This window comes from Salarias fasciatus, chromosome 10 (genome assembly GCF_902148845.1).
Source record: "Salarias fasciatus chromosome 10, fSalaFa1.1, whole genome shotgun sequence".
NCBI lineage: Eukaryota > Metazoa > Chordata > Actinopteri > Blenniiformes > Blenniidae > Salarias > Salarias fasciatus.
Genome location: NC_043754.1, coordinates 22377948 through 22404741, shown reverse-complemented (window position 1 = coordinate 22404741; position 26794 = coordinate 22377948). Strand labels below are relative to the sequence as shown.

Below are 26794 nucleotides of genomic sequence, written 5' to 3'. Positions count from 1 at the left end.
GTTAGATAAAAAAAAAACATGTGATATACATTTTTAACGAAATAACCTTAAAATGAATAAATAAAATTAAATACATTTTGAAAAATTACAGTGGTAAACTAAAAATATAAACAATGATACAAAAAGATAAGTGAATGATGAATGATTTCAGTACATTGTGAAGTAAAATTATAAAACGGTTAAATGTGAAGTTAATAAATAACAGGGATGACAAATGAACAAAGGCAACAAAAAAGGAAAATTTAAATACACAGAAAAATAAAAGAGACATAATCCCACTCCAAAAAAAAAAAGAACCGCAAAACAGCTACAGATAGACGCACACAACAACTGCAAAGGGACCAAATACAAAAACACAAAAATCATCTCCAGAGTCACAAACGTACGGAGCCCCGGACATGACATGGTAAAAAAAAAAATTAAATTGTGGCCACGAATTACTAATTCGTTCCCACGAATTAATAAATCGTGCGCACGAATTACTAATTCGTTCCCTCGAAATAATTAAATCGTGCGCACGAATTACTAATTCGTTCCCACGAATTAGTTATATCATTCATATACTGAACAGTTCAGTAAAGTTGGCAGCATATTGACAGATACGGACTTTCAGTCTCAATAACTCTTTAACAAAATGTCAGTAGCATACAAAGGGCGCTGCATCCCATCGTTGTGAGGTGGACGATATGCTACAAGTTCATTTTTATTAAAAATATCTGTCTATCAAGCAGCAGAAACAATATTGATTTCAATCAGCACCCGGTAGTGCTGGGGGCTTCAGGGACCGTCTACAACTTACAAGACGCTGCAACAGTGAAGACAAACACCATATCCAATAAATTTGATAGGAGACAAATGAAGGTTGTAGCGATTATGGTGACACTGTAGTAAATCCCAGTGGTGGTATTACGTTTGTTTTGTTGTTGTTGTTTTAGTTGTTGGGTTTTTTTTTTTTTTTTTTTTTTTTGAGCTATTTGTCTTCACTGTTGCAGCGTCTTATAAATTGTAGACGGTCCCTGAAGCCCGCAGCACTACCGGGTGCTGATTGAAATCAATATTGTTTCTGCTGCTTGATAGACAGATATTTTTTAATAAAAATGAACTTGTAGCATATCGTCCACCTCACAACGATGGGATGCAGCGCCCTTTGTATGTTACTGACATTTTGTTAAAGAGTTATTGAGACTGAAAGTCCGTATCTGTCAATATGCTGCCAACTTGACTGAACTGTTCAGTATATGAATGATATAACTAATTCGTGGGAACGAATTAGTAATTCGTGCGCACGATTTATTAATTCGAGGGAACGAATTAGTAATTCGTGGGAACGAATTAGTAATTCGTGCGCACGATTTATTAATTCGTGGGAACGAATTAGTAATTCGTGCGCACGATTTATTAATTCGTGGGAACGAATTAGTAATTCGTGGCCACAATTTAATTTTTTTTTTTACCATGTCATGTCCGGGGCTCCGTACAAACGAACTACAAATAGAACGACTCTCCCCTCATTACGTTTTGATCAGTGACATGAAAAGTGCTTTACAAATATTTTTTTTAAGAAACACATTTTATAATTTCCGACTTTACGGGGAAACTGGAACGCAACTCAATGATTACGTCACGAGTCTCGCCATCTGTACTTCTCTTGGAAACTTTAAAAATACTTAAAAACAATTTATGCACACAAATAATAAATATAATCTGCCATATATTTGACTTATTTCAAAAAAAAGAAATGAATACAAAATTCAGAAAGTGTTAAAACGTGGAGCGCTGACCGTCTGTCCGGCCCGTGTTGTTAATAAAGTTGTGTCAGTGTTGAAGGCGGCCGGCTGTCATGGCGGCGGGAGACGCGCTCAGCTGGTTTCCAGCGGTAGCTGTCGGAGTTTCTCTGCTAAAATGTCTTTTCATCAACGCATAGTGAGTGCGCACAGTTTCCTGTTGAATCTTTCAGTTAATCGGCACCCCTCCCGCTCGACGTTTGTACCTCATTCAGTGTGAAAACTGCTAAAGGTTTGTCTTCAGCTGCTAGCATCCGGCTAACAGCCTGCTGGATGAGGGAGGACTGGAGCTGAGTGTGTTGCTTCCCTCTTATTGTCTCTAAAACATCCGTTCTTAGCTGGAGTTCAGCAGCGTTTCTCTTAAGTTTTATGAATAAACAACAGCCTCACAAACACGTGGTCTGATGTAATAAATCAGTGGTGTCCATTTCATTTCAGTTCCGGGGCTTCATTACAGTCCAGTTTCATCTTGAAGCTAAAATAATGTCATAAAACCTTTCAGTTTAAATTTTGGAGTTCTTCTGAACTGTGGCACAGAGTATACTTGATGGAAATGTCCATATATCAAAAAACACCAAATAATTACGACAGAAAATGACTACAATCTCAACTTAAAGCCAATTTGAATGAAACTTTATGTTGCAAAACAGTGAAAAGTCATCTCCTAAAACTGTTGCATCCTGCAGATTCTTATAAACTTACCCTGACACTGACAGCATGGCGTCAACAGTGTGGCTATCTCTAGAAAGACAGCTGCTGTCTGGAAAAGGTGAACAATATCTGTTCAAAAGCAGCTGTGAAATGGCTTCAAGTTTTTTTTTTTTCTTAATTTATCAAGCGGGCAGAGGAAAAACTGTGTGGACAAAGAAGTCTTAAGGGAGCACAGAGGAAACACAGCCATAAGGAGAACATGCAATCTCCAGGCCTGGCATGAGGAACAGATTGAGGAAATGAAAGAGCAGTTCTGACGTGAGCTGTTTGCTGATGACTGTGTGTGTGTGTGTGTGTGTGTGTGTGTGTGTGTGTGTGTGTGTGTGTGTGTGTGTGTGTGTGTGTGTGTGTGTGTGTGTGTGTGTGTGTGTGTGTGTGTCCCTGTCCCTGCAGCCGGTCGACAGACTTCGAGGTGCACAGGAACTGGTTGGCGATCACACACAGCCTGCCGGTGTCCCGCTGGTACTACGAGGTGAGGCTGCCGCTCAGACACACAGCTGATGTTTTACTTCCTACGCAGCTCTTCTACAGATAGCAGCAGCAGAACAGAGGAAAAACCAGCTGTGCTAAATGCCTGGGCCACTTCAGCCACTGCTGTGAAAAAGCAGATCTTTTCTTACACTGAAATGACGCATTTTGAAACTTTGTGTTCTGATATACATTTTAATTTCTCAAAAACTGTCACGTGTGGCCTGTAGGAGGCGCCACCGCAGCACAGCGCCTGACAGTAGCAGCATCATTAATGTAGAACTTTCCCCGGGGCGCTGCAGAACACGTCGGAGTGGACGCTGGACTACCCGCCGCTCTTCGCCTGGTTCGAGCTGGGCCTGTCCCAGGCGGCCCGGCGCTTCGACAGCGACATGCTGCTGGTGCACAACCTCAACTACGCCAGCCCGCCCACCGTGCTGTTCCAGAGGCTGTCGGTCATCTTCACCGACGGAGTCTTCATCTACGCCGTCAGAGAGTGAGTCCCACACACACACACACACACACACACACACACACACACACACACACACACACACACACACACACACACACACACAGTAGAAAGTCGGACCATCACAGAGACACAAAGCAGAGGGGAAACATGCAACCGAGACACAAATTAGATAATGAAATAGAAACAAAGACACACAATAGATGTAAAAAAAAAACAGCCACAAACGACAAATAGTCATCTCTCCCTCCTGACCACCTCCTGACCTCTTCTCCCTCCTGACCTCTGTCCCTCCTGCCCTCCTGACCTCTGTCCCTCCTGTCCTCTGTCCGTCCCGATGCAGGTGCTGCCGGTGCGTTCGGGAGAAGAAAGGCAGTCGGGACGTTTTAAGCCGGCCGTCCTTCATCCTGTCCGTTCTGCTGCTGTGGAACTTCGGCCTCCTCATCGTCGACCGTATCCTTCTGATGGGTTTTCATCTGTTCCAGTCCCGTCTTTATTGTCCTTTACTGTCTGATATTTCCTTTCTTCGTGTGTCTGATTGTTTGAGGAGCAGATGAAACACAATTGAAATACTGACAGGGAAGCCGGCGACCTCGCTGCTGTCAAACTACCTCAAAACACCCGCAATGCAACAGCTGCAGGACATGAGCTTTGGCACGGTTTTACCGGTCCAGGTGACAGTGGGCTGAAAGGAAACGTTTCACGTCCCGGTCCAGAGTGGCTTGTTGGGACTGGATCTAACAGACGCGTTGCTTCCTTCACGCCGCCTCTCAGACATTCACTTCCAGTATAACGGCTTCCTCTTCGGGTTCCTGATGCTCTCAGTGGCCAAGCACTTACAGGTATGACACACACACGCTCACACACACACTCACACACTGCGCAGAAGGGTGTGACCCTCTCTCCGTCGCTGTGGCGATCAGTCCCAGCACCTGCAGGGGGCGCTGCTGTTCGCCGTCCTGCTCAACCTGAAGCACATCTACCTGTACGTGGCTCCAGCGTACGGCGTCTACCTGCTGAGGAGCTACTGCTTCACACAAGACAACAAGGGTAACACACACACACACACACACACACACACACACACACACACACACACACACACACACACACACACACACACACACACACACACACGAGTCAGAACCGTACGTGTGTGTAACCAGCTGTGTGTGTGTGGTGCAGATGGCTCGCTGCGGTGGAGGAGCTTCAGCCCGCTGCGTCTGCTGGCGCTGGGCGGTCTGGTGTTGTCGGTGTGTGCGGTGTCGTTTGGGCCGTTCATCCTAATGGTGAGTGTGTGTGTGTGTGTGTGTGTGTGTGTGTGTGTGTGTGTGTGTGTGTGTGTGTGTGTGTGTGTGTGTGTGTGTGTGTGTGTGTGTGTGTGTTCTTGTATTTCTATCCTTGTCGGGGCCAAATGTCCCCACAAGGATAGCAAAACGTGGAACGACGTGCCTTGTGGGGACCTTTTTCCGGTCCTAAGTAGGTACACAGTAGGTAAACAGTGTTTTCTTGACCATGTTGTTGTTAATGAAAAAAGTAAAAGTGCAAAAACATTTCTTTAGGGTTAGGCTTTGTTGTGGTGTGAGTTAGGGTTAGGGTAAGGGTCAGGGTTAGGGGCTAGACATGAATGGGAGTCAATGGACGGTCCCCACAAGGATAGAAATACAAGACTGTATGTGTGTGTGTGTGTGTGTGTGTGTGTGTGTGTGTGTGTGTGTGTGGGTGTGGGTGTGTGTGTGTGTGTGTGTGTGTGTGTGTGTGCCCCTCTTGGCCGTGCGTCACTCCCGTCCCGGTGTGTTTCAGGGCCAGCTGCCGCAGGTCCTCTCCCGCCTCTTCCCCTTCCGGAGGGGCCTCTGCCACGCCTACTGGGCGCCCAACGTCTGGGCCCTCTACAACCTTCTGGACAAAGGCGTGGCCACGCTGGGTGAGGCCCCGCCCACACAGACGGCCCGCGGCCACACGGCGGCGGCGGCGGTCTGACTCTTTCTGTTGGCAGGTGTCCGGCTGAAGCTGCTGCAGGAGGCGGAGCTTCCCCGAGCCTCCATGACGGGCGGGCTGGTCCAGGAGTCCCAGCATGCCGCGCTCCCCTCCGTGTCCCCCGCCGTCACTCTGCTCTGCACCCTGCTCTCCATCCTGGTAACTCTCAACACTGAACACCTCCCTTCTGGTCGTGAAGGTTCCGGAACCCCGCTCTAACGCGTCCGGCCGGTCGTCATGGAAACGGCGTACCGCTCCACCAGCGTCATCCTCTCCCTCTGTCCCGCTGCAGCCGGCGTTGGCGTCCATCTGGCGGCGCCCCCGCGGCGCCCGCGGCTTCCTGCGCTGCCTGCTGATCTGCGCTCTGGGCTCCTTCCTGTTCGGCTGGCACGTCCACGAGAAGGCCGTCCTGCTCGCCATCCTGCCGCTCAGGTGGGCCCCGCCGCCGCCCGCCGCCTCGGCCGTCCCCTCCGGGCCACGACGCCTCTGAACCGTCTCTCTCTACCATTCCCGCTCGCAGCTTCCTGGCGGTGGAGAGCAGAGAGGATGCTGGGATCTTCCTGGTGCTGGCCACCACCGGACACTACTCGCTGTTCCCGCTGCTCTTCACTCCGGCAGGTGAGCGGGCCGCCGCGCGGCGGGTGGAGCGAGGCCCCGCCCCCTCCTGTGCGGCCGCTCACCGAGTGTTTGTCTCCCGCAGAGCTGCTCATCAAAGCGTCCCTCATGCTGATGTTCACCGTCTTCTCCTTCTCGGCTCTCAGGAAGCTCCACAGGTGAGGTCCAGACCCGCTCCGGCGCCGTTTCACTTTACTTTAAGGTTCAGGCGTGTCAGAAACTTCTCCCATCTCTTCTCACGGCAGCGGCCGCGGCCCCCTGCTCCGCCCCCTGGAGGTGGTGTACCTGTTGGGCCTGGTCGCCGTGGCGATAGGCTGCGAAGTCGTCTTCCCGCTGTCGCCGTGGCAACAGAGGCTGCCCTTCCTCCCCCTGCTGGTGACGTCGGTGTACTGCGCGGCGGGCGTCTGCTACTCCTTCCTGCGGCTGTACGCGAGTCTGCTGCGGTCCGAGGACAAACCCAAGCGACAGTGAGGTCAAAGGTCAGACGCCCACACTTGGAATCCCACCAGATCACTGCAGACACACACACACACACACACCGGAATTCCCTCTTATCCACGTTAGCCTGAGGGAGATGCTCTCAGCCAATCAGCTGCTCCGGCTGGCTGCTGCGGCCGCATCACCAGGAAGCAGTGCTGGAAAACACAACCGGCACAGAGCGGCCGAGCCCTCCAACGAGACCATGGGTTCAAATCCCGGTCTGCACTCTGACTTCGTCTCACGCCGGATTACTGAAGACGGATCATTAAATGCTAACGTGTGAAGCTGGAGCAGCAGGTCCTGAGATCCACGCCTGGATGGACGCCGACGCGAGCGGTGTCATCCACTGGAGGAGCGCTGGCAGGTGGAACTTTGTCCTATGTTTCTGGATGGCAATCATTTAAAAAAACAAAAAAAAAAAAAAAAAAAAAACACCTGATGCATGCTGGGATGGATTGATTCCTGCAGTTGGGATCAAACCCTCCCAAAGTGTTTATTGCCGATGGTTCTGAATCCTGCAGAATGAGCCAGTCCACATGTGTGAAACTGGTTTCAGGGGAAAATTGAATCTTCGAGGACCAAAACATGTTCGTTTTTTGCACTTTTAAATAAAAAGGATCTGTCCGTCCATCTGTTTTTGTCTCTGATGTGTTTTTTGTGACTGTAATTTAAACTCTGAGCAGTGAGTGAGTTAGTGTTGAGATGTTGGGTCGTTCCCTGAGGAATTTCAAACCTCGATTCAATGAAAATCTGAGAAATAAAATTTGTGTTAAAATAATGTGCAAAATTATTCTTCACATTCTGCTTGGTAAAGGCTTTCTTTGTATTTTCCTTCTTTGAGGAACTAATACTTAGATAAATAATATATTGTGCTAATGAAGTTTATTTTTCCAACTTTTTTTCCCCTTTTTTTTGTAAAGTGACCTTTAAATACCGTTTCTTTGTAAAAGTGGAGACACCACCTACCACCGACTGGCACAACTGTGTAATTTCTGTTTCTGTCCTCCTTGCAGACACTAAATATGAAAAGTGAATTGAAGAGGACACCGGTGTTGGTCCTTGCGGTGCGCCTTAATTCCAGTCCCACCAGAAGAACCCAGTTCAACTGTAGAATATTTGGAAAACATTTGAATTTTCTGGGGTTGTCATGTCCATGATGTCCGTTAGCCCTACTCAGTTTGGCGTTCCTCAGGGATCAATTCCAGGTTCTCTGCCTTTTCTTCTCCACGTGTAAATGTAATAGAGGTGACTAAAGAGAGACAGTTTGATTGAAACTTTATTGATAAGGCAACACAATACAGAAATAGATAAGATAAAGTGTTTCACAGGACAGGTTTTCTCTGTGACTACCACGCTATGGTGTTGGTGTAAGATCAGATCTGACTGTACGACTACGACTCAGCAGCTTTAAGGACAGAACGACCTCGACTCTAACCGCCTCTGGACTCGACGATCGCTAACGCTGCTACACACTCGTCCTCCGTCATCCTGCTCGTTTTTCACACATCCTCGTATAAAAATAAAAAGTTGTGAACACTCCAGCCACTCAGCAGATTCCATCTAAACGAGACCAGTCGCACAAAACTACCGAGAGATGAACGGATGTGGGTGCAAATGTCACTGCCGTCACCGTGACCTTTCTCCTTTCTTTTTGGCGTTTGCCTTCATTAGAACTGAAATGTTGTGATTTTTTTATTTTCTTTTGAAATATTCAGTTTCTATATAGATTAAAAAAAAATGAAAAGCAGCATTTAGTGCAGTACTGTTAGGGCGGAGCTAAGCTAGCAGTTTTTAAACTTAGATAGCAATTTGTGCTTAGAGAAGTTAGCACTGCAAGCAGTAGTGTTTTATTGTGTTCTTTTCCCAACTGAACATTTTTTATATTTTCCAGTATTTTGAGTTATCTTAGCAACGTGATGTGAACATTTCATATTGTTTGAGTGAAATGGTGAAGCTATTTCACGTTGAGCTTAGACAGAAGTTTATAGTGTCTCTGCTGAGTCCCGCTGAATTTAAAAAAAACAAGAACATATGGTTTACTGCTATTTATGCCAAATTAGCTTAGCAGTTTGCAGAATTTTGCTCGGCCGCTATACTGTGTTCATGCTAACGTATGCTTGTAGTTTCGTACTGTTTCCATAATGTAAGCAAAGCTAAATAATCAGCTGTAATGTTTTAATTCGGTAAACTAAGCTAGCAGTTTTCTTTCATTTACCAGTTCTGCCAACATTTAAGCTATGGAATTTAAGAGAAAAGAAGATGTGCTAAACTACCCGACTGAAGCTCCCAGAGTGATTACAGCTAGAAAACAGCTTCTCTTGACATTATATTGTTTCCATACAGTCCACTGATGTGCTGGTTGATAGTTTTGAAGTGACGCCTTCATTATTATCAGTCTTAAAACATGTCAAGCCTGGTTCAGTCTGTTTTTCAAAGCGGTTTGATCCAGTTTGAACTGGCCCAGCCTCAGTCTGATATGATTTGATAATCTTTGATCTATTTGATATTTGATATGCTCTTTTTATTGTTGTTGAGCTTAAAGGACTTTCAAACTTCAAAAAGACAATAAACTGGTCCAAGCTGGTTAAAACTGGTTTAAAATGATACAATGTTGAGTGTAGTTCTGTCCGGTTTGAACTGCTTTGATCGAACTGGTTAGATTATTTTCTTTTATGTGGTTAGATTCACCAATTCACCAGGCTAGTTTAAGGTTAATCCACTGGGATGCAGCTGAACTGGTTTGAACTGGTTGAGCTGGTTTGATCGAGTGTTGTTTTGTCAAATTGGTTTGACGTAGTTCAGACTGTTTAATTGGTTTGGTTTAATTGGTTCTAACTGGTTTGAACTGCTCGGTCTGAGCCGGTTAGATGTGATCCAGACCGGTTTCTACACGCTAAAGTTGAGAGAAGGGTCAGTGTCTGCCAGCAGTAGGTTTTCCCACATCGTGGAACGCTCATTGTTTGAGAGCAATGCCATTAAAATGCTTTGTTTGTAGTGACGACTTGTTCGGACGCATTAACTTCAAAAGTTAAATCTGATCTACCACACATTCCTGCTTTACTTCCAGAGCTGGAAGGAGCATCTTTTGTTTCTGTCCTACCCTCATCTTCTTTTACTCATCAAAGAAAATGAGAGCCATCCTGAGGGAAAACAGATTGAACCTCAAAGGTGCAGTTTGTACAATCTCCAGTTAAAAGCGACCATCTTCGTGGTGTAATACCACTGTGTCCCAGGAGATGGTGCAGTGGGCCTCTCTCTTTCTCTTCCTGCTTTCAGTTCAAGAACAGAAGAAGCATCAAAATAGCAACACCAGAAACTTGCGTACAGCGACTGGCAGCCACCACCTGGAGGTGGTTTCACTTCAGTATGTCTCTGTCCCTCAAAGTATCAGCAGATCTCAGAATTTAATCATGTTTCCCTCTCAGATATTTGGGCCCTCTAAACGTGAACATCTGGAGAAAACCTCATAAACTCTACAGTTGGCAAAGCTGGTTGGAGCAATTGCATGGTGTGAGACTCGGTTCTGGACCTTCCTCCCAGAAATCGGTCTCCTCTCTCAATTTGTGCAAACCGGAATCTTGAATTTTCTTGGGTTGGGGAGTTCCTTTGCAGCCCCATAGCAGGAGGACTTGAAGGGGCGGGCCAACTGAGCGCTCAGGGGCCAGACAGCCAATGGGAGTTCTGCTCAACGTGTATCTTCCTGGGTTGGGGGGAGGGCTGTGTCCATGATCTTGTGGCGTGGGTCGGGGGAGGGGACGGTCCCATCAGTCTCTGAGGCCCCCCCACCGCCTCTCACGCCGCCCGGCCCTCCACGATGATCACTAGGACGGGCGTCAGGTCCATCAGGTTCCTCAGGATCTCCATGATGTCCTCGTGGTCTTTGGCGCCCTCGATGAACTCCTCCAGAGTCATCTCACCTGTGGGGTCAAAGGTCAAACGTTTACATCCATTGACCTTTGGCCTCTAGTGGCCAAAGCAATGATCACAGTGGCAGTGTGGTTTAAACATCCCTCTGACCCAGTTCTGAGCAGTGACTTTACAGGAAGCTGTCATGAGTATCATCTTTGAAACCACCAAGTGTTTTCAAAAAATGAGTCATTTTACATTTTAACGCAAAATCAAGAAAGTTTTTTTTGGAGGAACTTATAAAATAAATTTTTTCCTGCAAGCACACACTTCACCCTAGCTTTTAACATAAAAAAATATTATTTGGAAAAAAAATAATAAAATGATAATAATGATGTAAAACTTGATGCAGTTTTTCTCCTTTACCTTCTCCTTTCACGTCGATCCTCTCGAAAATGAGCGACACGATCTCCTCAGGGTCGATGTCCCTGTTTCGTGTGATATCCTGGATCGCCTGGAGGGGGAGACAGAAATCACAAAACTAAAGCCACACTTTTTTTTCTCAATTTCATTTAGCCAAAATGTGTTTAACTCGGTGTGTGCAGACTAAAACTGTGCTACATCTAAAAAAAATGGCATTATTTTGATCACCTGCTGTGAAATATATGTGGTGTACCACATAGAGCCATTCTGGGACCATTGGTGCTGTTTTATACCAATAACTAGTTATTATGAAATATTACTGCTAATTATTGATGAATTTATGGGTTGTTTAAGGATAAATTAAGGAGTCATATTTGACACACTGACAGCAGCCAGTAGTTTTATTCTCTTAACTCTCCATCATTTATTCAAATGGGAACCAGTTGGTTCTTTGAGGTCCCCCAAAAGCTGAATAAGAAGTGCTCTCTTCAACGAGGAAGAAGCAGTGTTCCACAGGGAGTTGTTCTGGGAACACTGTAATTTATAACAAAAATGATTAGAGTGACTCTAATTTTGTTGCTTTTGAAATTGTGAGAACATGAGGACATGTGTTTCAGATTTTGATTATGGCAAATTATCTGAAAATGAAGCTTTTATTTATTTATTTATTTAATATTATATTATTATTTTATATTATTAGTAGTATTTTTTGGTAGCTGTCACAGATCCTTAAAGTTAAGATCAAATCTTACAAGCCATGAAAAAAGTGAGCTAACAAAATTAACAGTTCTCTAATAATTACAAATTCTAATTGTGATTTAAAAATAAATTTAGAGAAATAAAGGTAAAGAAGGTGAACAAGGTGAGGATTTGTGCATTTGTCTAAAAATAATCTGAATTTAGAAGCATTTTAAATTAAACATAAAAAATCATAGACAAAAGAAAAGAACAGTCTTCATGTGACTCTGTTGAGGTTTATATACCTGTTTGTCCTGTCAATTTAACATTAGATTTACTTTTTCCTTCAGTTTTATGACCAAAAAAACCAGTGGAATCTTGCATAATCTGTTGGTGAATGTCCAGAATGTCCAGAGAATTGAACGCCCCTGATAAAACAGGCGGTCTTCAGTTCCTTTATCGTGTGCCGTCTCCTCGGTGACCCGACAGACCGCAGACTGCTGTCCCACTTCCAGCAGCTTCCGCTGGACTCCAGCACTGAGCTCGTTCAGCAGATTAACACTCATCTAATTTCAGAGCAAATCCGGCCTAAATCACCTCCTTAACTTTTCCTTTAAAGTCCCCAAGTCCATCTGCAGTCCCACTTTCCTCGCCATCGATAGCATCAAAACCCAACTCAGCATTTATGTGATTGTGGATTTTGTTCTCAGTTTGACCTTAAATCATTTTAACCCGGATTCATGTTTTAATAATCTCTGAGTGGATTTTTATTTAATGTTATGAGCATTCATGTCAGAATGTAGAATAGAATAGAAATACTTCCTGAATCCCTGAGCCAAGTTATCGAATAATGGATTTTTTTTCTTCTCTCTCTCTTTCTTTTTTTTAATTGAATCATTTAACAAAAAACAAGTTTACAAGCAGCAATATTAATAACCCAAAAAATAAACAGCAAGTCCATCGCTGAACGTTATTCACAAACTTTGTAACCCACTCTATACCAGTCCCCACACACTTATACATTCATACCAACACAAACACAGGGGGAGAGAGGCAGCAAGGTCTGGTAAACAAGAAGGAATAATACATATATAATAATGGGAAGGGGAGGGGGTTAGGTGTTTTCTTCAGTGAATCAATGCGTGTTAAAACATGCTGTCAAGCCTTGTGGAAGGTTTCTGACCAACCTTTCTACGAAACCCTAATCCCCTCTAGAGTGACGCATTGCAATGCTTCCTGAATCCATTGAGCGGGCAGGGCAGGGTGAGACCCTTTTAACAGTTCTAAGTTTCTGAGCCAGTCGGGTGGTCAATGGAGTGACGTTCCTGACGGGTTTGGGGAGTCGGGAAGATTTTGCATTGGAGGAGGTCGTGTCTTGCGCAAGTGGAAGTTGAGTGGACTCTATTAACTAGCGTGTGGCCTATCTCATCAGATAGAGGAATCCCCAGATCCTGACCCCGGGAGAACCTGAAAGGATTTAGTGACGTATTACAGATGAAGATGTGTGTTATTCCCATGAGCCCTTTCTTTTTAACATTAAGAGTGAGGAGCTGGTCGACCTGCCATTCTGCTGATTTGTTGGAAGAATGAAGGAAGCAAGATTTCACACAATGTCTTAACAGGAAAAAACTGAATAAATGAATACTTAGCAAACTAAATCTAGCTGCCAGAGCGGCAAAAGAGGGAAAAACGTCAACGCTGGGAAGGTCATCTATAGTCGCCACACCCTTTTCAGAACAGGTAGGAGAGGCTGGTTCAGAACATGAGGGGGGAAATGAATGATTCCAGTAAGTTGGAGTTTGTACAGATTGTGTGCGAAGACCAAATGTTTTCCTGAACTGGCTCCAGATCCTTAATGTGTTTGTTCCAGCTGGACTGGGGCCGACCTGTTTAATAGCTATCGGCAGTTGAGAACACACCACAGACCAGAGAGGTGTGTGAGGAGGAGAATAATCAATAAATCTGAGGAATAATTAGCAATCAGATCAGTCATTCCATTTCATGCTTCATGTAAATTCTTATATTTTACATTTTTTGTCACGTTTTGGTACATTTCTTGGAAATGTAATTGAATAAATGCGTAGCTCCTGAGTCCTCCTGGGTTTTCTTCAGCTGTTCACTGCTGTGACGTTTTTCACATTTCATTTAAACAAGAAGACTGTCCCTCTGCGTCCCGCTCTCACAACCCTCCGTGAGCTTTGGTCCTCCACGCAGCAGCGGTGTTACGATTTCACCAAACTCCTGTTTTACAGGAGGAGGAGCTCCCCCTTGAGTTTTGGGAGAGGATCCCATCAGAAACTTCTCACCTGCGTCACTTTGACCTCACAGCACCGCTTACCGAGAAGATGGTCTCCAGCTCGTCCTTGTCGATCTTGCCGTTGCCGTCCTGGTCGAACAGTTTAAAGTACCACTTGAGTTTCTGGTTGATTTCCCCCTTCAGCAGCAGGCTGATGGCGGCGATGTACTCCACGAAGTCGATGTATCCGTCCTGCAGACCAAAACAAAGAAACAAACAAATAAAAACCCAATGCGGCGTTTAAACAGGACCAGGCCGTCACGACCGCCGAGGTTTTTTCATCCTCAGGTTGAAAAAAAGTCAAACAGCAGAGAGAAACTGTCAGATTTCATTCATATGATAAAAAAAACAAGTAAATGACAAAATATTGAAATATTTCCTGTCTTGAATTAATTGAAAGTGGAAAAGTGAAGCTCAACAACATTCTGATTGAAATATTTAAAGAAAAAGACTCACAAATTAAATATGTTGAAGTGAAACTGAAAACCAACAAGGAGTTTTGAGAATACATTTCAGAAAGATGCAACCACATATACTATTAAGATGAAATAATTATATCTCTTATGAGAATAATGAATAATCTGAGCTATGGAATTCACATTTCTCTAAATAGTTTCTCACTTCTATTATTTCCGCAGTTTATTCTGCAACAGCAAAAAATACATTCAGAGACTCACAAAAGATTAAAATTAAGAAAGTGGGAGCAGAAATGTTTTAAATATGGTCAGACTTTGATCTGTTGGACTGTCATAATGTCAGTACTTCATCATCACACACTCTGAATCCACTTAGCTCACACACACACGCACGCACACACGCACACACACACACAAAGGCAGGATAACTGATCTGCACGCAAGCCCTTTAAGTCTATTAGAGCGGTCGCTCCAGGGAATCCCAGTCTGTGAACACTTCTGACAGCCTCCACCTTCAGACTCCTCTGAGAATCTCCGTCTGTCAACACTTCCATAAACCATTCCCTGTGAACGCTTCTCAAAACCAGCTTCCAGAAGCACTCCTGTAAACTATGATTTGTAATGATTTCTGAAAACCAGTGCCTGTGAACACTCCTGAAGACCATTATCTGCAAACACTTCCCCAAAACCATTGTCTGTCAGCAGTTCTGAAAAAAAAAAAAAAAAACCTCTGTGGACTCAAATGAAAAATATTGTGAACGCGTCTAAAAACCACTGCCAGAGAACACTGTTGAAAACCATTGTCTGTGAACACTTCTGATGAGCGTTGTGCGAAACAATCCTGAAGACTATTGTGTGCATTTCTGAAAACCACGGTGTGGAAACCACCGCTCTTGAACACTTCTGAAGCCACCCTCTGTGAGAGCGCCTGGAGACCATCCCACCTCTGAAAATGACTGCGTTTACCTCTGAAAGCCGTGGTTTTCAAACCATTGTCCAGGAACACTCCTGAAGACCACTGTTTGATAACTGTTGCGCACACTTTTGAAACCTTTGCCTGCAAACCTTGGGCTGTGGACATTCTGAAAGCCATTGTCTGTGAGCAGCTCATGAGCGGAACGAGGCGGGAGAGGAGCTGAAGGTGCACAGCGGTGAACATGCTAACGCTGGAAGCTGCTGCTGCATTTCGCCGAGTTTCTCCGAGTGCAGCCGCTCGCCGTCTCTTTGGAACGCTTGAATAAAAGTCTCCGATCGTCAGCGAGCTGAAGGGCGACTCAGATCTCCCTCTGATTGGCTCATCTTGACATCGCGTCCCCGCTCCCAACCAGTCGGCTCGCCGCCGGTCCGACGAGGAGCCAATCAGGAAAGTCGTAACTCCATCGGAACCGAGTTGCCAGGTGACACCGAAGTACTGCGATTACTGCCGGACCCTGCTGAGGACTCAGAGCACTTTTACACCTTGAAATGAAGAACTCTGAAAGGTCCTCAGGACTGCACTGGCTTGCTGCTTGTTTGAATTTTTGTGTTCTGTGTGCAGTTGTCTGAGTGTGTGAGTGTGAGAGTGTGTACCCACCCCGTCCATGTCGAACGTGAAGAAGACCTGGTCCACGTAGCTGCTGGCGTTCTCGTTCATGCCCTTCAGGTTGAGGATGGCTTTGAGCTCGAAGAGCGTGATGAGGCCCGACGGAGACTCCCTCATGAACATGTTGTACCAGTGGTGCATGTCCTCGGCCAGGATCTCGTCCAGGTTGGAGCCGTGGTTCCCCATGACCCTCGTCAGGACCGGGACCCAGAGGAAGCGGCGCAGTCCGAGTCCGGCAGCAGCTTCGGCAGCAGGAGGCTCCAGTCGGCCCACATCCAGCCCGCTCCCGGCACGCCGCAGGACTGACTAACCCTCTTAGGTCTCACAGGAAGAATCAGGAAAGCACCCAAAATAACCCCCTAATGAGATCAGGCTGCGGTGCCAGAGGCCGAGCCGGGAGGAGGAGCCGCCAACCCCCCCCCAGGGCGGCGGGGCTGGCCGCTAGGACCTGGAACCAGGAGACTTATATAACATCATGACCTGGGTGTCCTGGTTCAGCCAAGGCAACACTCACACCAAGGCAAAGAAGACACAAAACAACCAAAACTTAATTTCAGTCGGCATTAAAAAAGATTTTTTTGATGCAGCGCCACCAACAGCTTGACCCATAGTGTAAACAAATGTTCCAAAGAGGTTTTTATTCTTCAGCCTCCTCTTCTGTAAATCAGTAGGCATCAGTGTGTTAGCATGCTAACTATAGATCAGGTGTGGGGTCATGGTAAAATTCAAACATGTTACCATGGTTACAGCCTGAAACGCTGTTCTGGAAGTTTCCCTCAATCAGCCAGATTGGGATGCAGAGTTAAACGGGGGGAGACGGCGGCGGGGGACACGTCACGGCGAGCGGTGTGGAAGTGTGTTTTCCACAGACGAGCGCAGCTCTGATCTAACCTGCTGGCAGACTGAGGGACTCATCTGATTAACACACACCGACATTGTTTCTAAGTAAAGCTCAGGATGTGTGGAAAGGCCGGGCTGGACGTTCACTTTTATTCACTCATGAGTCACAAAATCACTACAACGCCACAGTGAGACAAAAGAAACACAAAGACACACACACCAAACGCAAAGAGAGACACAACAATCGTAAAGACACAAAAACAACCAAAATAACACAAACATAAAACAAGCAGGGAGGATTACTGTGGCTACAGATTTATTTGTGACTTTGCAGTTGTTTTCTGGCGGGCAGTTTTTTTTTTTCTTCTTTTTTTTTGCTTCTTTGTCAGTTTTTGGCTGTTTTGTGTTTTTGCAGTTTTGTGTATTTTAAGTTGTTGAGTGCCATTTTGTGTGTCTTTTCATTTGTTTATTTTGTGCATTTGTATTTGTTTCTTTGCAGTTTTGTCTCTGTAGTTGTTTTTTTTTCTGTCAGTTTTTGTTTTTCCGTGTGTCTTTGTAGTAGTGTTGTCATTGCAGTCTTTTGTGACTTTGCAGTTTGTTTGTTCGTGTTCGTGTCCGTGTGTGTGTGTGTGTGTGTGTGTGTGTGTGTGTCTGTGTGTGTGTGTGTCTGTGTGTGTGTGTGTGTCTGTGTGTGTCTGTGCAGTCTTTTGTGAGTCTTTGTAGTTGTGTTGTCTTTGCAGTTTTCTGTCCTGATAGTTTTTGTGTGTCTTTGCATTTTGTGTCTTCTCGTGGTCTCCTGTGGCTGCTGGGTGTCTTCCTTCCAGCACCCTCAGGTGTTTCATTGTGGTTTGCTGGACCAGCTCCATCGGGGATTCAGGGATGCTAACCTTGCTCTTTAAGCCCCGCCCCTTGCGTCACCTCAGTGACAGACAGGAAAGCTCTCTGATTGGCTGTTGGAGGCAGCAGGTCTCTCCATTGTGTGGTTTGCGTCGAGGTCTCCGGTTGTGTGTCCTTTCACGACGGGGCTGGTTTTTGGCAGAGAGGGCAGAGTTTCCAGAGCGGCGGCTGATCTGAGTTATTTGAGGCGGCGGCGGCAGCGATGTGAGTGTATCAGAGGATCAGAGCGATTACCCAGCAGCAGCAGCGTCCAGCCAGCTCTCATAACGCCTCCTCAGTCTGCTGGAGGACGGCCAGCAGGGAAATCCTCCTGCACCCCCTCCACACACACCGATCACCTATCTGGGCTGTCTATTTATACACACACACACACACAATGAACACCATTTATACCTGCTTGTCCTCAGAAACAAACCTTTATATGCTGTAACCGGAAAGTTTTAACTCCTTTAATCTCGTTGTGATTCAGTCTGTTCAGTTCCATTCAACTTGATCTCTGTTGATCTCCAGACATCCCTGTCGTTTGAAAAACCAAACAATTCCTCAAGAGCTCAAAAAGAAGACTTTAGGAAACACCCTCACTTCTGCTCTGCGCACGCAGCCTCACGGTCTCTTCACTGAAAACAGTTTGGGATCATTTACAGTTTATAGCAAGTTCAAAAACTCAACAGTAAAGTGTATTTTTTGTCTCACAGATTTGATTTAAAAATAACGTAATCAAAATAAAATTATTCATTATTATTTATTTACACTGACGCCAAAACTTAAAAATCTGCTGCTTTGGGAAACCATCCAATTAGGTATCAAGTGTGTGTGTGTGTGTGTGTGTGTGTGTGTGTGTGTGTGTGTGTGTGTGTGTGTGTGTGTGTGTGTGTGTGTGTGTGTGTGTGTGTGTGTGTGTTTTTAAAATCTGTATGGAGCAGTTACTGTTGTGCTACAGGATGCTGCTCTTCACCCATTGGTTGGTGTAATGTAACTGAACTGGATTCAGTTATGACACAGTTCACTGCCCCCGTCTCTGAGGTCACTTTTGGTGTTGTTTGTGTGAAACAGTAGAAATCTCCCATTGGTGGTTTCTAGTAACACTTTTTTATTAAAATCTTCTCACAGCTGTGAACATTTTTTGAGGATTTTAAAACTTTGCACTCGACCGCTTTAAAATCACAAAACATCAGGAAAAAGTCACAAAAAGTCACATTATTTTCTCAACGATACAAAAACTCCACTCAGGAGTCAAAGCTTGACCCCCGGATCAGCCGCGCCTCCCTCGCCAGCACATCAGCTCAGGAGCTCCGCCTCCTCCGCCATCGCCAGGAGTTGGACCACAGTGAGGCGTCTCAGGGGTCATCGGGTGGACTGTGGCGTCTCCTGTAGGACAAACATCAGTGTATGAGCGCCTGACAACAAGCCTGTCCAGAGTCTGTAGTTGTTCAGAGTCTCTTTGTGGCTGTTTTATGTCTCTTTGTGGCTGTTATGTGTCTCTTTGTGGCTGTTTTGTGTCTCTTTGTGGCTGTTTTGTGTCTCTTTGGGTTTTTTTGTGTCTCTGTGGTTATTCAGTGTCTCTTTGTGGTTGTTTTTTGTCTTTTTGTGGTTGTTTTGTGTCTCTTTGTGGTTATTCAGTGTCTCTTTGTGGCTGTTTTGTGTCTTTTTGTGGTTGTTTTGTGTCTCTTTTGGTTGTTCAGTGTCTCTTTGTGGTTATTCAGTGTCTCTTTGTGGCTGTTTTGTGTCTTTTTGTGGTTGTTTTGTGTCTCTTTTGGTTGTTCAGTGTCTCTTTGTGGTTATTCAGTGTCTCTTTGTGGTTGTTTTGTGTCTCTTTGTGGTTGTTTTGTGTCTTTTGTGGTTGTTCAGTGTCTCTTTGTGGTTGTTTTGTGTCTCTTTGTGGTTGTTTTGTGTCTCTTTGTGGTTGTTCAGTGTCTCTTTGTGGCTGTTATGTGTCTCTTTGTGGTTTATTGTATCTGTTTGTGGTTTTTTCTTGTCTCTTTGTGGTTGTTTCTTGTCTCTTTATGGTTGTTTTGTGTCTCTTTGTGGTTGTTTTGTGTCTCTTTGTGGCTGTTTTATGTCTCTTTGTGGTTGTTCAGTGTCTGTTTGTGGTTGTTTTGTGTCTCTTTGTGGCTATTCAGTGTCTCTTTGTGGTTGTTTTGTGTCTTTTTGTGGTTGCTGAGTGTTCTCTTTGTGGTTGTTTTGTGTGTCTGTGGTTGTTTTGTATCTCTTTGTGGTTGTTTTGTGTGTCTTTGTGGTTATTCATTGTATCTTTGTGGTTGTTCAGTGTGTCTTTGTGGCTGTTATGTGTCTCTTTGTGGTTGTTTCTTGTCTCTTTGTGGTTGTTTCTTGTCTCTTTGTGGTTGTTTCTTGTCTATTTGTGGTTGTTTTGTGTCTGTGGTTGTTCAGTGTCTCTTTGTGGTCATTCAGTGTCTTTGTGGTTGTTTTGTGTCTCTTTGTGGTTATTCATTGTATCTTTGTGGATGTTTTGTGTCTTTGTGGCTGTTTTGTGTCTCTGTGGGGCTTTTGTGTCTCTTTGTGGTTATTCAGTGTCCTTGTGGTTGTTCAGTGTCTCTTTGTGGTTGTTCTGTGTATGTCTTAAGTGGTTTTGTGTCTCTATGTGTGTTTTTTTGTTTTGTTTGTTGTCCATGTAGTTGTTGTGTGTGTTTGTGTTTTGTGAACACCTCATTCATTTCTTTTTCTGTGCCATCGATCCCTCCTTCCTCAAGTTTGTGGACCTGTTCTAAGGCTTCCACCTCCTGTTTCTCCTCCTTCTCCTTGTGCTCCTCCTCCTCTTTCTCTTTCTCCTCCTCATGCTCCTTGTCCTCCTTTTCCTCCTCCTCCTTCTCTTTCTCCTCCTTCTTCTCTTTCTCCTCCTTCTTCTCTTTCTCCTCCTTCTTCTCTTTCTCCTCCTTCTCCTCCTTTTCCGATGAGGTTCCCCCTCCTTGGCGCTCTCCGTCCGTCCCGCTGTCGCCGTCCCTTGTCTTGTCCTCTTCAGTGCACTTGTTGGTGTGCAGAGACGTCAGGGTGTCTGGACGTCCGTGTTGTCCCCCCCCTTCACTCGGGGGGCTCGGCTCTGTGTCTGCGGCATCCTCCGCCCCCTCGTCTCCGCAGCTGGACTTGCGATGGCGGCGGGACGGAGGGCGGCGTCGGATGGAATGGCGAGCTCTGCCCTGTGGAAAGAGACACCTGATGACGTCACGGGAGAACAGGCGAGACGCCACGGAGTCACGTGACTTCCTGTCAGCCTCACCTTGTTGATGCTGAGCAGGACACACCCCTCCGCCGCAGTGGGAGGGGCTTCGAATGAGGCGGGGCCCTCCTCAGTGACTGGAGAGGCGGCGATGGGACTGGTGGGCGTGGCTAATATCGGCGGCGTGGGCGCCGACGCCGCAGGGGAGGAGGGGCCGAAGGCGGGGGGGGCCGAAGGCGGGGGACAACAGCCGGAAGCCGGGGCTCTTCAGAGGGGCTGAGGGAGACAGAGCCAGGTTGGCCTGTATGGACACAGAGAGACGCCACACTGAGCTCAGAGGACCGTCCACACGGGACAGGACAGGAGAGGACAGTGAGGAACTGTAGGGGACAGTAAGGGACAGGAGAGGACAGGAAGGGACTGTAGGGGACAGAAGAGGACAGTAAGGGACAGGAGAGGACAGTAAGGGACAGGAGAGGACACTAAGGGGAATGGAGAGGACAGGAAGGAACTGTAGAGGACAATAAGGGACTGGGAAGGACAGTAAGGGACTGCAGGGGACCGAAGAAGACAGTAAGGGAGTGTAGAGGACAAAAGGGAATTCGAGAGGACAGGAAGGGAATGTGGAGGACAGCAAAGGAATTTAGAGGACAGGTGAGGACAGTAAGGAAATGTGGAGGACAGTACGGGACTGTAGAGGACAGTAGGAGAATCGAGAGAAAACCGTACAGAGAGCAGAGAAGATACAATATGGGAAATAATGAGACAGAAGACGACAGCAGGAGACAGTAGAGGGCAGCAGAGGAGTGGACAGTGAAAGAGGGGACAGTTGATAATTGGAGAGGACAGGATGGGTCAGCAGGGGACAGTAGAGGACAACAGGACAGGAGACAGTGGTTTCACCTGCAGCTTCTCGATCAGAGCGGAGTTCCTCTTGGCTGTGGAGGGAAGAGGAGACGTGGCTCCTGCAGCAGACTGACACACACGGTGGCGTTAGTTCCACCGCCGCCATACATTCTTTGATTCTGTAGTTTGATGTCCCTGTGGGTGTCCTCACCTCCTGCTGGTCCCCCTGCGCTTTGGGAAGCTGCAGAGTGCGCGGAGGTCGCCGTCTCACAGGTTTTTCCTGGAAACCACAGCACAGAGCGACATTTGAAGGCACCGCGGGGACGGGACGCGTCTAAACGCCGGCGTGTTTCAGACTCACGGCTTCATTCGTAGCGGCAGGAGACGAGTCCTTGAACCTTCCTGCCAGTTCGGCCACGGAGCGTCGACGCGAAGCCGCCTCCTCCTCCGAATACAAAGTAAACAACAACAAACCAGGTGGTGTTAGAACTTGCTCCTGCGGATCAGTGGAGGGTTGTCTCACTGCCTCCGGTTGGTTTACACCAACACGTTTCATTTCTGTGTTTTCGTATCACGTTTACACAGCAAAGTTTTTAAAACTATGCCTATTTATACAGAAACGGCTGAAAACAGTGCAGTTTTCCTGTAGGGCCACTAGGGGGCTCTGTTTGTACTGAAACCAGAGAACAATGAGTCTTCGGTGACCCCAGCAGTGCTACCATGTGAACGGACCCCTGAAATCCGTTCTCCATTTTCACATGAAATCTTAAACGGGGTTAAAGATTCGCTTCAGACTGCATTTTTGTTGTCTTTGTGTTTTTTAAATGGTTGAATCTTCAGATTTAAACTCCATTGTAAAGATTTTAGGCTTTAATCTGGACAGCATGAGAGCGAGTTCCGGATTATTGAGCAGTTTTCAGCTAATTTTGACCAAATTCAAGACTTAGAGTCAGAAAGATCAGATCTTCTGGCATCAGGCGGGTTTACATGTTTTTTCCATCCACCTATAGGGGAGAGTGGGGTAAGTAGTGCCAATTTTTACTTAAAGTGCCTTTTACACACGGGGATAACAGGAATGCCTGCAACTAAAATATGTTCATACAGTTTAGGATGTTGTGCATCCCTGGGAGCAATCACTTTGGATCTTAAATAAACTGTGTGAGAAATATAGCTTTGGAAAAAAAAATGGTTTTGTGGCACAACTTACCCCAAGTGCGGGCTAAATTGTGCCATTAGTCAGAATACACTGGGGTAAATTGTGCCACTGATAACTAAAGTAAAAAAGATCATTTTAATATCAAAAATTTAGTGTTTTGTAATGTTTTTTGTATTTTTCATATGGACCAACTGTGTCTGAAATAAAGTTTATATAAAAATGACAATGCTAGATAAAAACAAGACAAATTAAATACAAAAGTACTTGTTTAATGCTTATTTAAAGTTTTAACATCATCAAAGGCCAATTTGCTTCAACAAGGCCTAGTGCCACATGAACCCATGCCAAGAACAACATCAAAAATCAAAAATGAGCACCTGGCTGCATCTGCATCTGAATATCTTCACAGACTCGACCTACTACTGGACGTTCCACTTCTCAGTGCTGCAGTGGAATATGAACTTGCGCTCCCTTCTGGCTCTATCAACACGCTTTTATGGTGTGGGAAATTTTTTAAGCACATCACCTCGAGGGACGACTCCTTCATCATTCTCTCTAAATGTGAAGATGGACTTTCCATCAACAAGCCTGATAACTTTGCTTCAGAAACTTTGAAAAGTTGGAGCCCTGTCTGTCTTCCTTTTGTATCTGCGTGACATGATGGATTTTGATCTGAAATTAAGAATGACACATAGTTTTAGTGATCAAATGGAAGAATAAGATGTACAATAACAGTAAATTAAAAAAAGTAATATATAGTAAATCATCATAAGTTAGGTTAAGTTGCCAGTGGCACAACTTACCCCAGGTCCTTTGGCACAAATGACCCCAGGCCCACCATTTTGAAAAAAATGCCTCCCCCAGCTGTTCTGAGCTAGCATCATGTTAACTGTATAGACTCATGATGTAGCTTACTAAAGCAATAAAACATGTGTGAAATGTTTTCAAAGTTTTCTATAATTGTTCAAACACAGCAATCAAAAAACCTTAACCATGGAAATTTTACTTTGGAGGGCAAAAAAATGTTTTTTCAACTTAAATGTGCTCACCTCTCAAGCCATGTGTCTCCCTTTTTTGCAAGATGAGCGGAATGGACGCCTCTTCAAAAATATGTGGTCACATGACCAAAAACTACTATGGTTTTCTAAATAATAGGGGTGGCACTACTTGCCCCTTGGCACAAATTACCCCGCTCTCCCCTAATGTAGTTTGGAGTGGATTTCTTCTGCGTTTACATGAGGCTGGATTCAGATTAGATTTCTGACACATGTTCACTTCACATGAGACTGGTCTCTGGTTCGTTTTCTTCCATGACAAGTTTTACCTCTCTTGACGCTGGTTGTTAAATTTGGACGACACACAAACACAAAGTGATGAATCAACAACAACAACAACAAAAAAAAGACGGAAAAACTGCAAAGAAGCACAAAGCGTCTTCAAGATAAGGAGGTGGTGAAGTGTGTGTCCCTGTTGTGTTGTAGCTCAGTGTTCATAGTCTGTCAGTGACCAGCAGCCCTGTGGAGCTCTGAGACACACACACACACACACACACACACACACACACACACACACACACACACACACACACACACACACACACACACACACACACACACACACACACACACACACACACAGCTGTTGACGTGCAGTTGATCCATGTCCATTCCAGTGGGAGGTTTCACATTGCTCACATTCGCCAGATAATGAAATCACAGTGCCTGGAGGACACACCCACCCCCACCCACACACACACACACACACACACACACACTTTCCACAAAGTGCAGTCAAACTGTAAAACTTAAGGTAGAGAGTGAAGAAAATCAACCGTTGAACCACTTCCTGTGTGTGTTGTGTGTGTGTGGTTTAAGAAGGTTCCTCATTTATCTGTCAGTGTTCTTGCAGAGATGAGATGTAAAGACAGCTTTAAAAAGAAGACATGATGAAGGGGAAATACAACAAAGAGACACAATGAATGACATGAAAGTAAAATATGATGGAAAATAAATGTCACCAAACGACAATGAGGACTGAGCTCTCCCTCCAAAACGATGAAACACAAGCATTAAAGTGACAGGAAATAACCCCGACATGCAATGAAGAGAAACGTCTCAACTCAAGAGGACAAATAAAAGCACAAAACGACCAACAGAAAACATGAGCGTGACCAAGATATACAGTGTGACCAGAAACAAACACAAACGGACCAAAAACCAGACGTCATCTTTCGAGAGAGACCGAACACCACCGCAGAAAGACTACAGAAAACTGCCAAAAACGCGCAATTCAAGCAAAACACACACACAGAACAGTGAGAACTCTTCAGGATAGCAGGATAACACTAATGCAACACAGAGTCACGCTCATGAAAACCTGCCTGTGTTTCAGTGCATCATACAGAGCAGGACTCAGGACTCTGGACCGCCACGGCGTGGCTCCACCGGCAGGATGCTTCGCCCCAAAACCTCCCCGAGTGCCACGCTGCAGCAGCCTCCCCCACTAAGGTGGCCCGTTCTGCCGGTGGGAGCAGAGCCGACCCACCGCTCCGCTGATCCATCAGTCCTATTCATAGTTAACCTTCACGATACATGCTGTGAGCGCAGGGTGCCACGGTGCAGCGCCAAGGGTCAGAGGTCATGCTCAGGGACCCACAGTGGTGACCTGGAATCAGACTTCCAATCCCAAGGCTCCTGCTTTTGACCTCTGAGCCACCACTGCCCCCCCCAAGAGACTGAAGACCGCCGGCAGGTAGAAAAGTGACCCACGGGGCTGTGATTTAAACAGCACAGAGGTCAGAGGTCAGCGTCGATGACCACGCTTCAGTGTACACGTTTCATGAGGGACTGTAGGAAAGCTGTGGTTTTCCACAGCTTTGAAACTAATCAAACACAAAGATTCAAGCGAGGCACAAAGTGTTCGCAGACGATGGTCTTCAGAACTGTTGAAAGATGATTTATAGACGTTAACATGATGGTTTGTAGGAGAGTTGGCAGGCAATGGTTTCTCAAAGTGTTCACAGACGATGGTTTCACCCACCAGTGTTCTCAGATAATGTTATGAGAAGTGTTGGCAGATTGGCGGTGTGACCCTGTCTCCATGCGGTGGTTCCTGCCTGTTTCCGTTCACTCATTTCTCTAACAAAGTAACAAAGAGTTGCTCGGGACTCTGGGAAACGTTCTTCAGTCTCAGAGGTGGGATCTTCATCTTTTCTTCTTTCAGGCCCAATCATCCGTTGACCTTTGACATCATCTGAAAGTGACTCGTTTAGTATTTTGCTGATGTTCCCGTCTTGTTGCTCCTGTTCCAACGTTGCCCTGCTTCCACCGCGACGCGAGCGCCAAGTTTCCAAATGACATGAAGGCTCTGACGGTCGGTTGCGTTGTTGTGTTGAGATGTTTGAGCCTGAACGGATTTCCTGTTCACGTTACGGAGCGCGGTGGAATGGCAGTGGCGCGATCGAGGACCCGAGTGACCTGACGACACCTCGCACGGCAGACACCATGTTGGTGAAACCCGACGCTCGCTCTGGTCTCCCTCACTCGCCCGGCTGCAGCCGATCCAACACCTGCGGCCACAATCGGAGTTTCTCCACCTCGGGCTCGCCAAGCGAGCGCCGAGTCGCCTCAGGCAGCTTCGGCAAACCTCTCCTTCCATGAGGCTTTCACTGGAGCTCCACTGCAGCCGAACAACAGCAACAAGCACAACAAACAGAGCCGGCGGCCGCGAGCGTTTACCTCCATCCTGCTGCTCGTCGCCCGGCCGCCTCGTCCCCCGTCGAGTGTGTGTGAGAAGGAGAGCGAGCAGGCCTGCAGTTAAATATAGCAGCCCAGTCAGGACGGAGGGCGAGAGACCTCTGCTCATACAGAGGAAGAGAGAGCGAGAGAGAGAGAGAGCGAGCTAGCGACCGCAGCTCATGTTCTGTCACATGCTCATCACTTCTCTGTTGTTTGCTGCTCGTCTTCAACTCTTTCATTTCCATCGAACGCAGCGCACGTGTGTGTCTGCACCGCCACAGGGAACGCAACCATCAGAGGTTTCTGTAAACACTGAATACACACATAGATAATTTATATATATTATAGTGATATAGTGTGTGTGTGTGTGTGTGTGTGTGAGTGTGAGGGAAAGAGAG

The 26794-nt window shown here is 46.0% G+C and overlaps 3 protein-coding genes across 3 annotated transcripts; 1 reads left to right on the top strand and 2 right to left on the bottom strand.

Annotated features, from left to right (window-relative positions):
- The first annotated feature begins 1833 nt into the window (after positions 1-1833).
- On the top strand, positions 1834-7139 carry alg8 (ALG8 alpha-1,3-glucosyltransferase). The gene is made up of 13 exons (XM_030101452.1): positions 1834-1923; positions 2889-2967; positions 3266-3459; positions 3779-3888; positions 4210-4277; positions 4359-4485; positions 4621-4724; positions 5239-5359; positions 5432-5571; positions 5705-5844; positions 5933-6030; positions 6113-6185; positions 6273-7139. Exons 1-13 carry the CDS (start codon positions 1841-1843, stop codon positions 6496-6498), a joined length of 1563 nt encoding a protein of 520 aa, XP_029957312.1. The 5' UTR covers positions 1834-1840; the 3' UTR covers positions 6499-7139.
- Positions 7140-10268: 3129 nt separating this feature from the next.
- guca1d (guanylate cyclase activator 1d) lies at positions 10269-16047 on the bottom strand. The gene is made up of 4 exons (XM_030101499.1): positions 15740-16047; positions 13793-13942; positions 10780-10867; positions 10269-10424 (listed from the first exon to the last, which is right to left on the bottom strand). The coding sequence occupies exons 1-4, from the start codon at positions 15932-15934 to the stop codon at positions 10300-10302; spliced, it is 558 nt and encodes a 185-aa protein (XP_029957359.1). The 5' UTR covers positions 15935-16047; the 3' UTR covers positions 10269-10299.
- Positions 16048-18555: 2508 nt separating this feature from the next.
- Positions 18556-26613, bottom strand: LOC115395810 (capZ-interacting protein). The gene is given in 8 exon segments (XM_075410437.1): positions 18556-18853; positions 20149-20637; positions 20718-20879; positions 20881-20958; positions 21561-21632; positions 21715-21783; positions 21865-21948; positions 26397-26613. Coding segments are annotated over 8 exon segments (984 nt in total). The 5' UTR covers positions 26403-26613; the 3' UTR covers positions 18556-18829.
- Between the last annotated feature and the right edge of the window lie 181 nt (positions 26614-26794).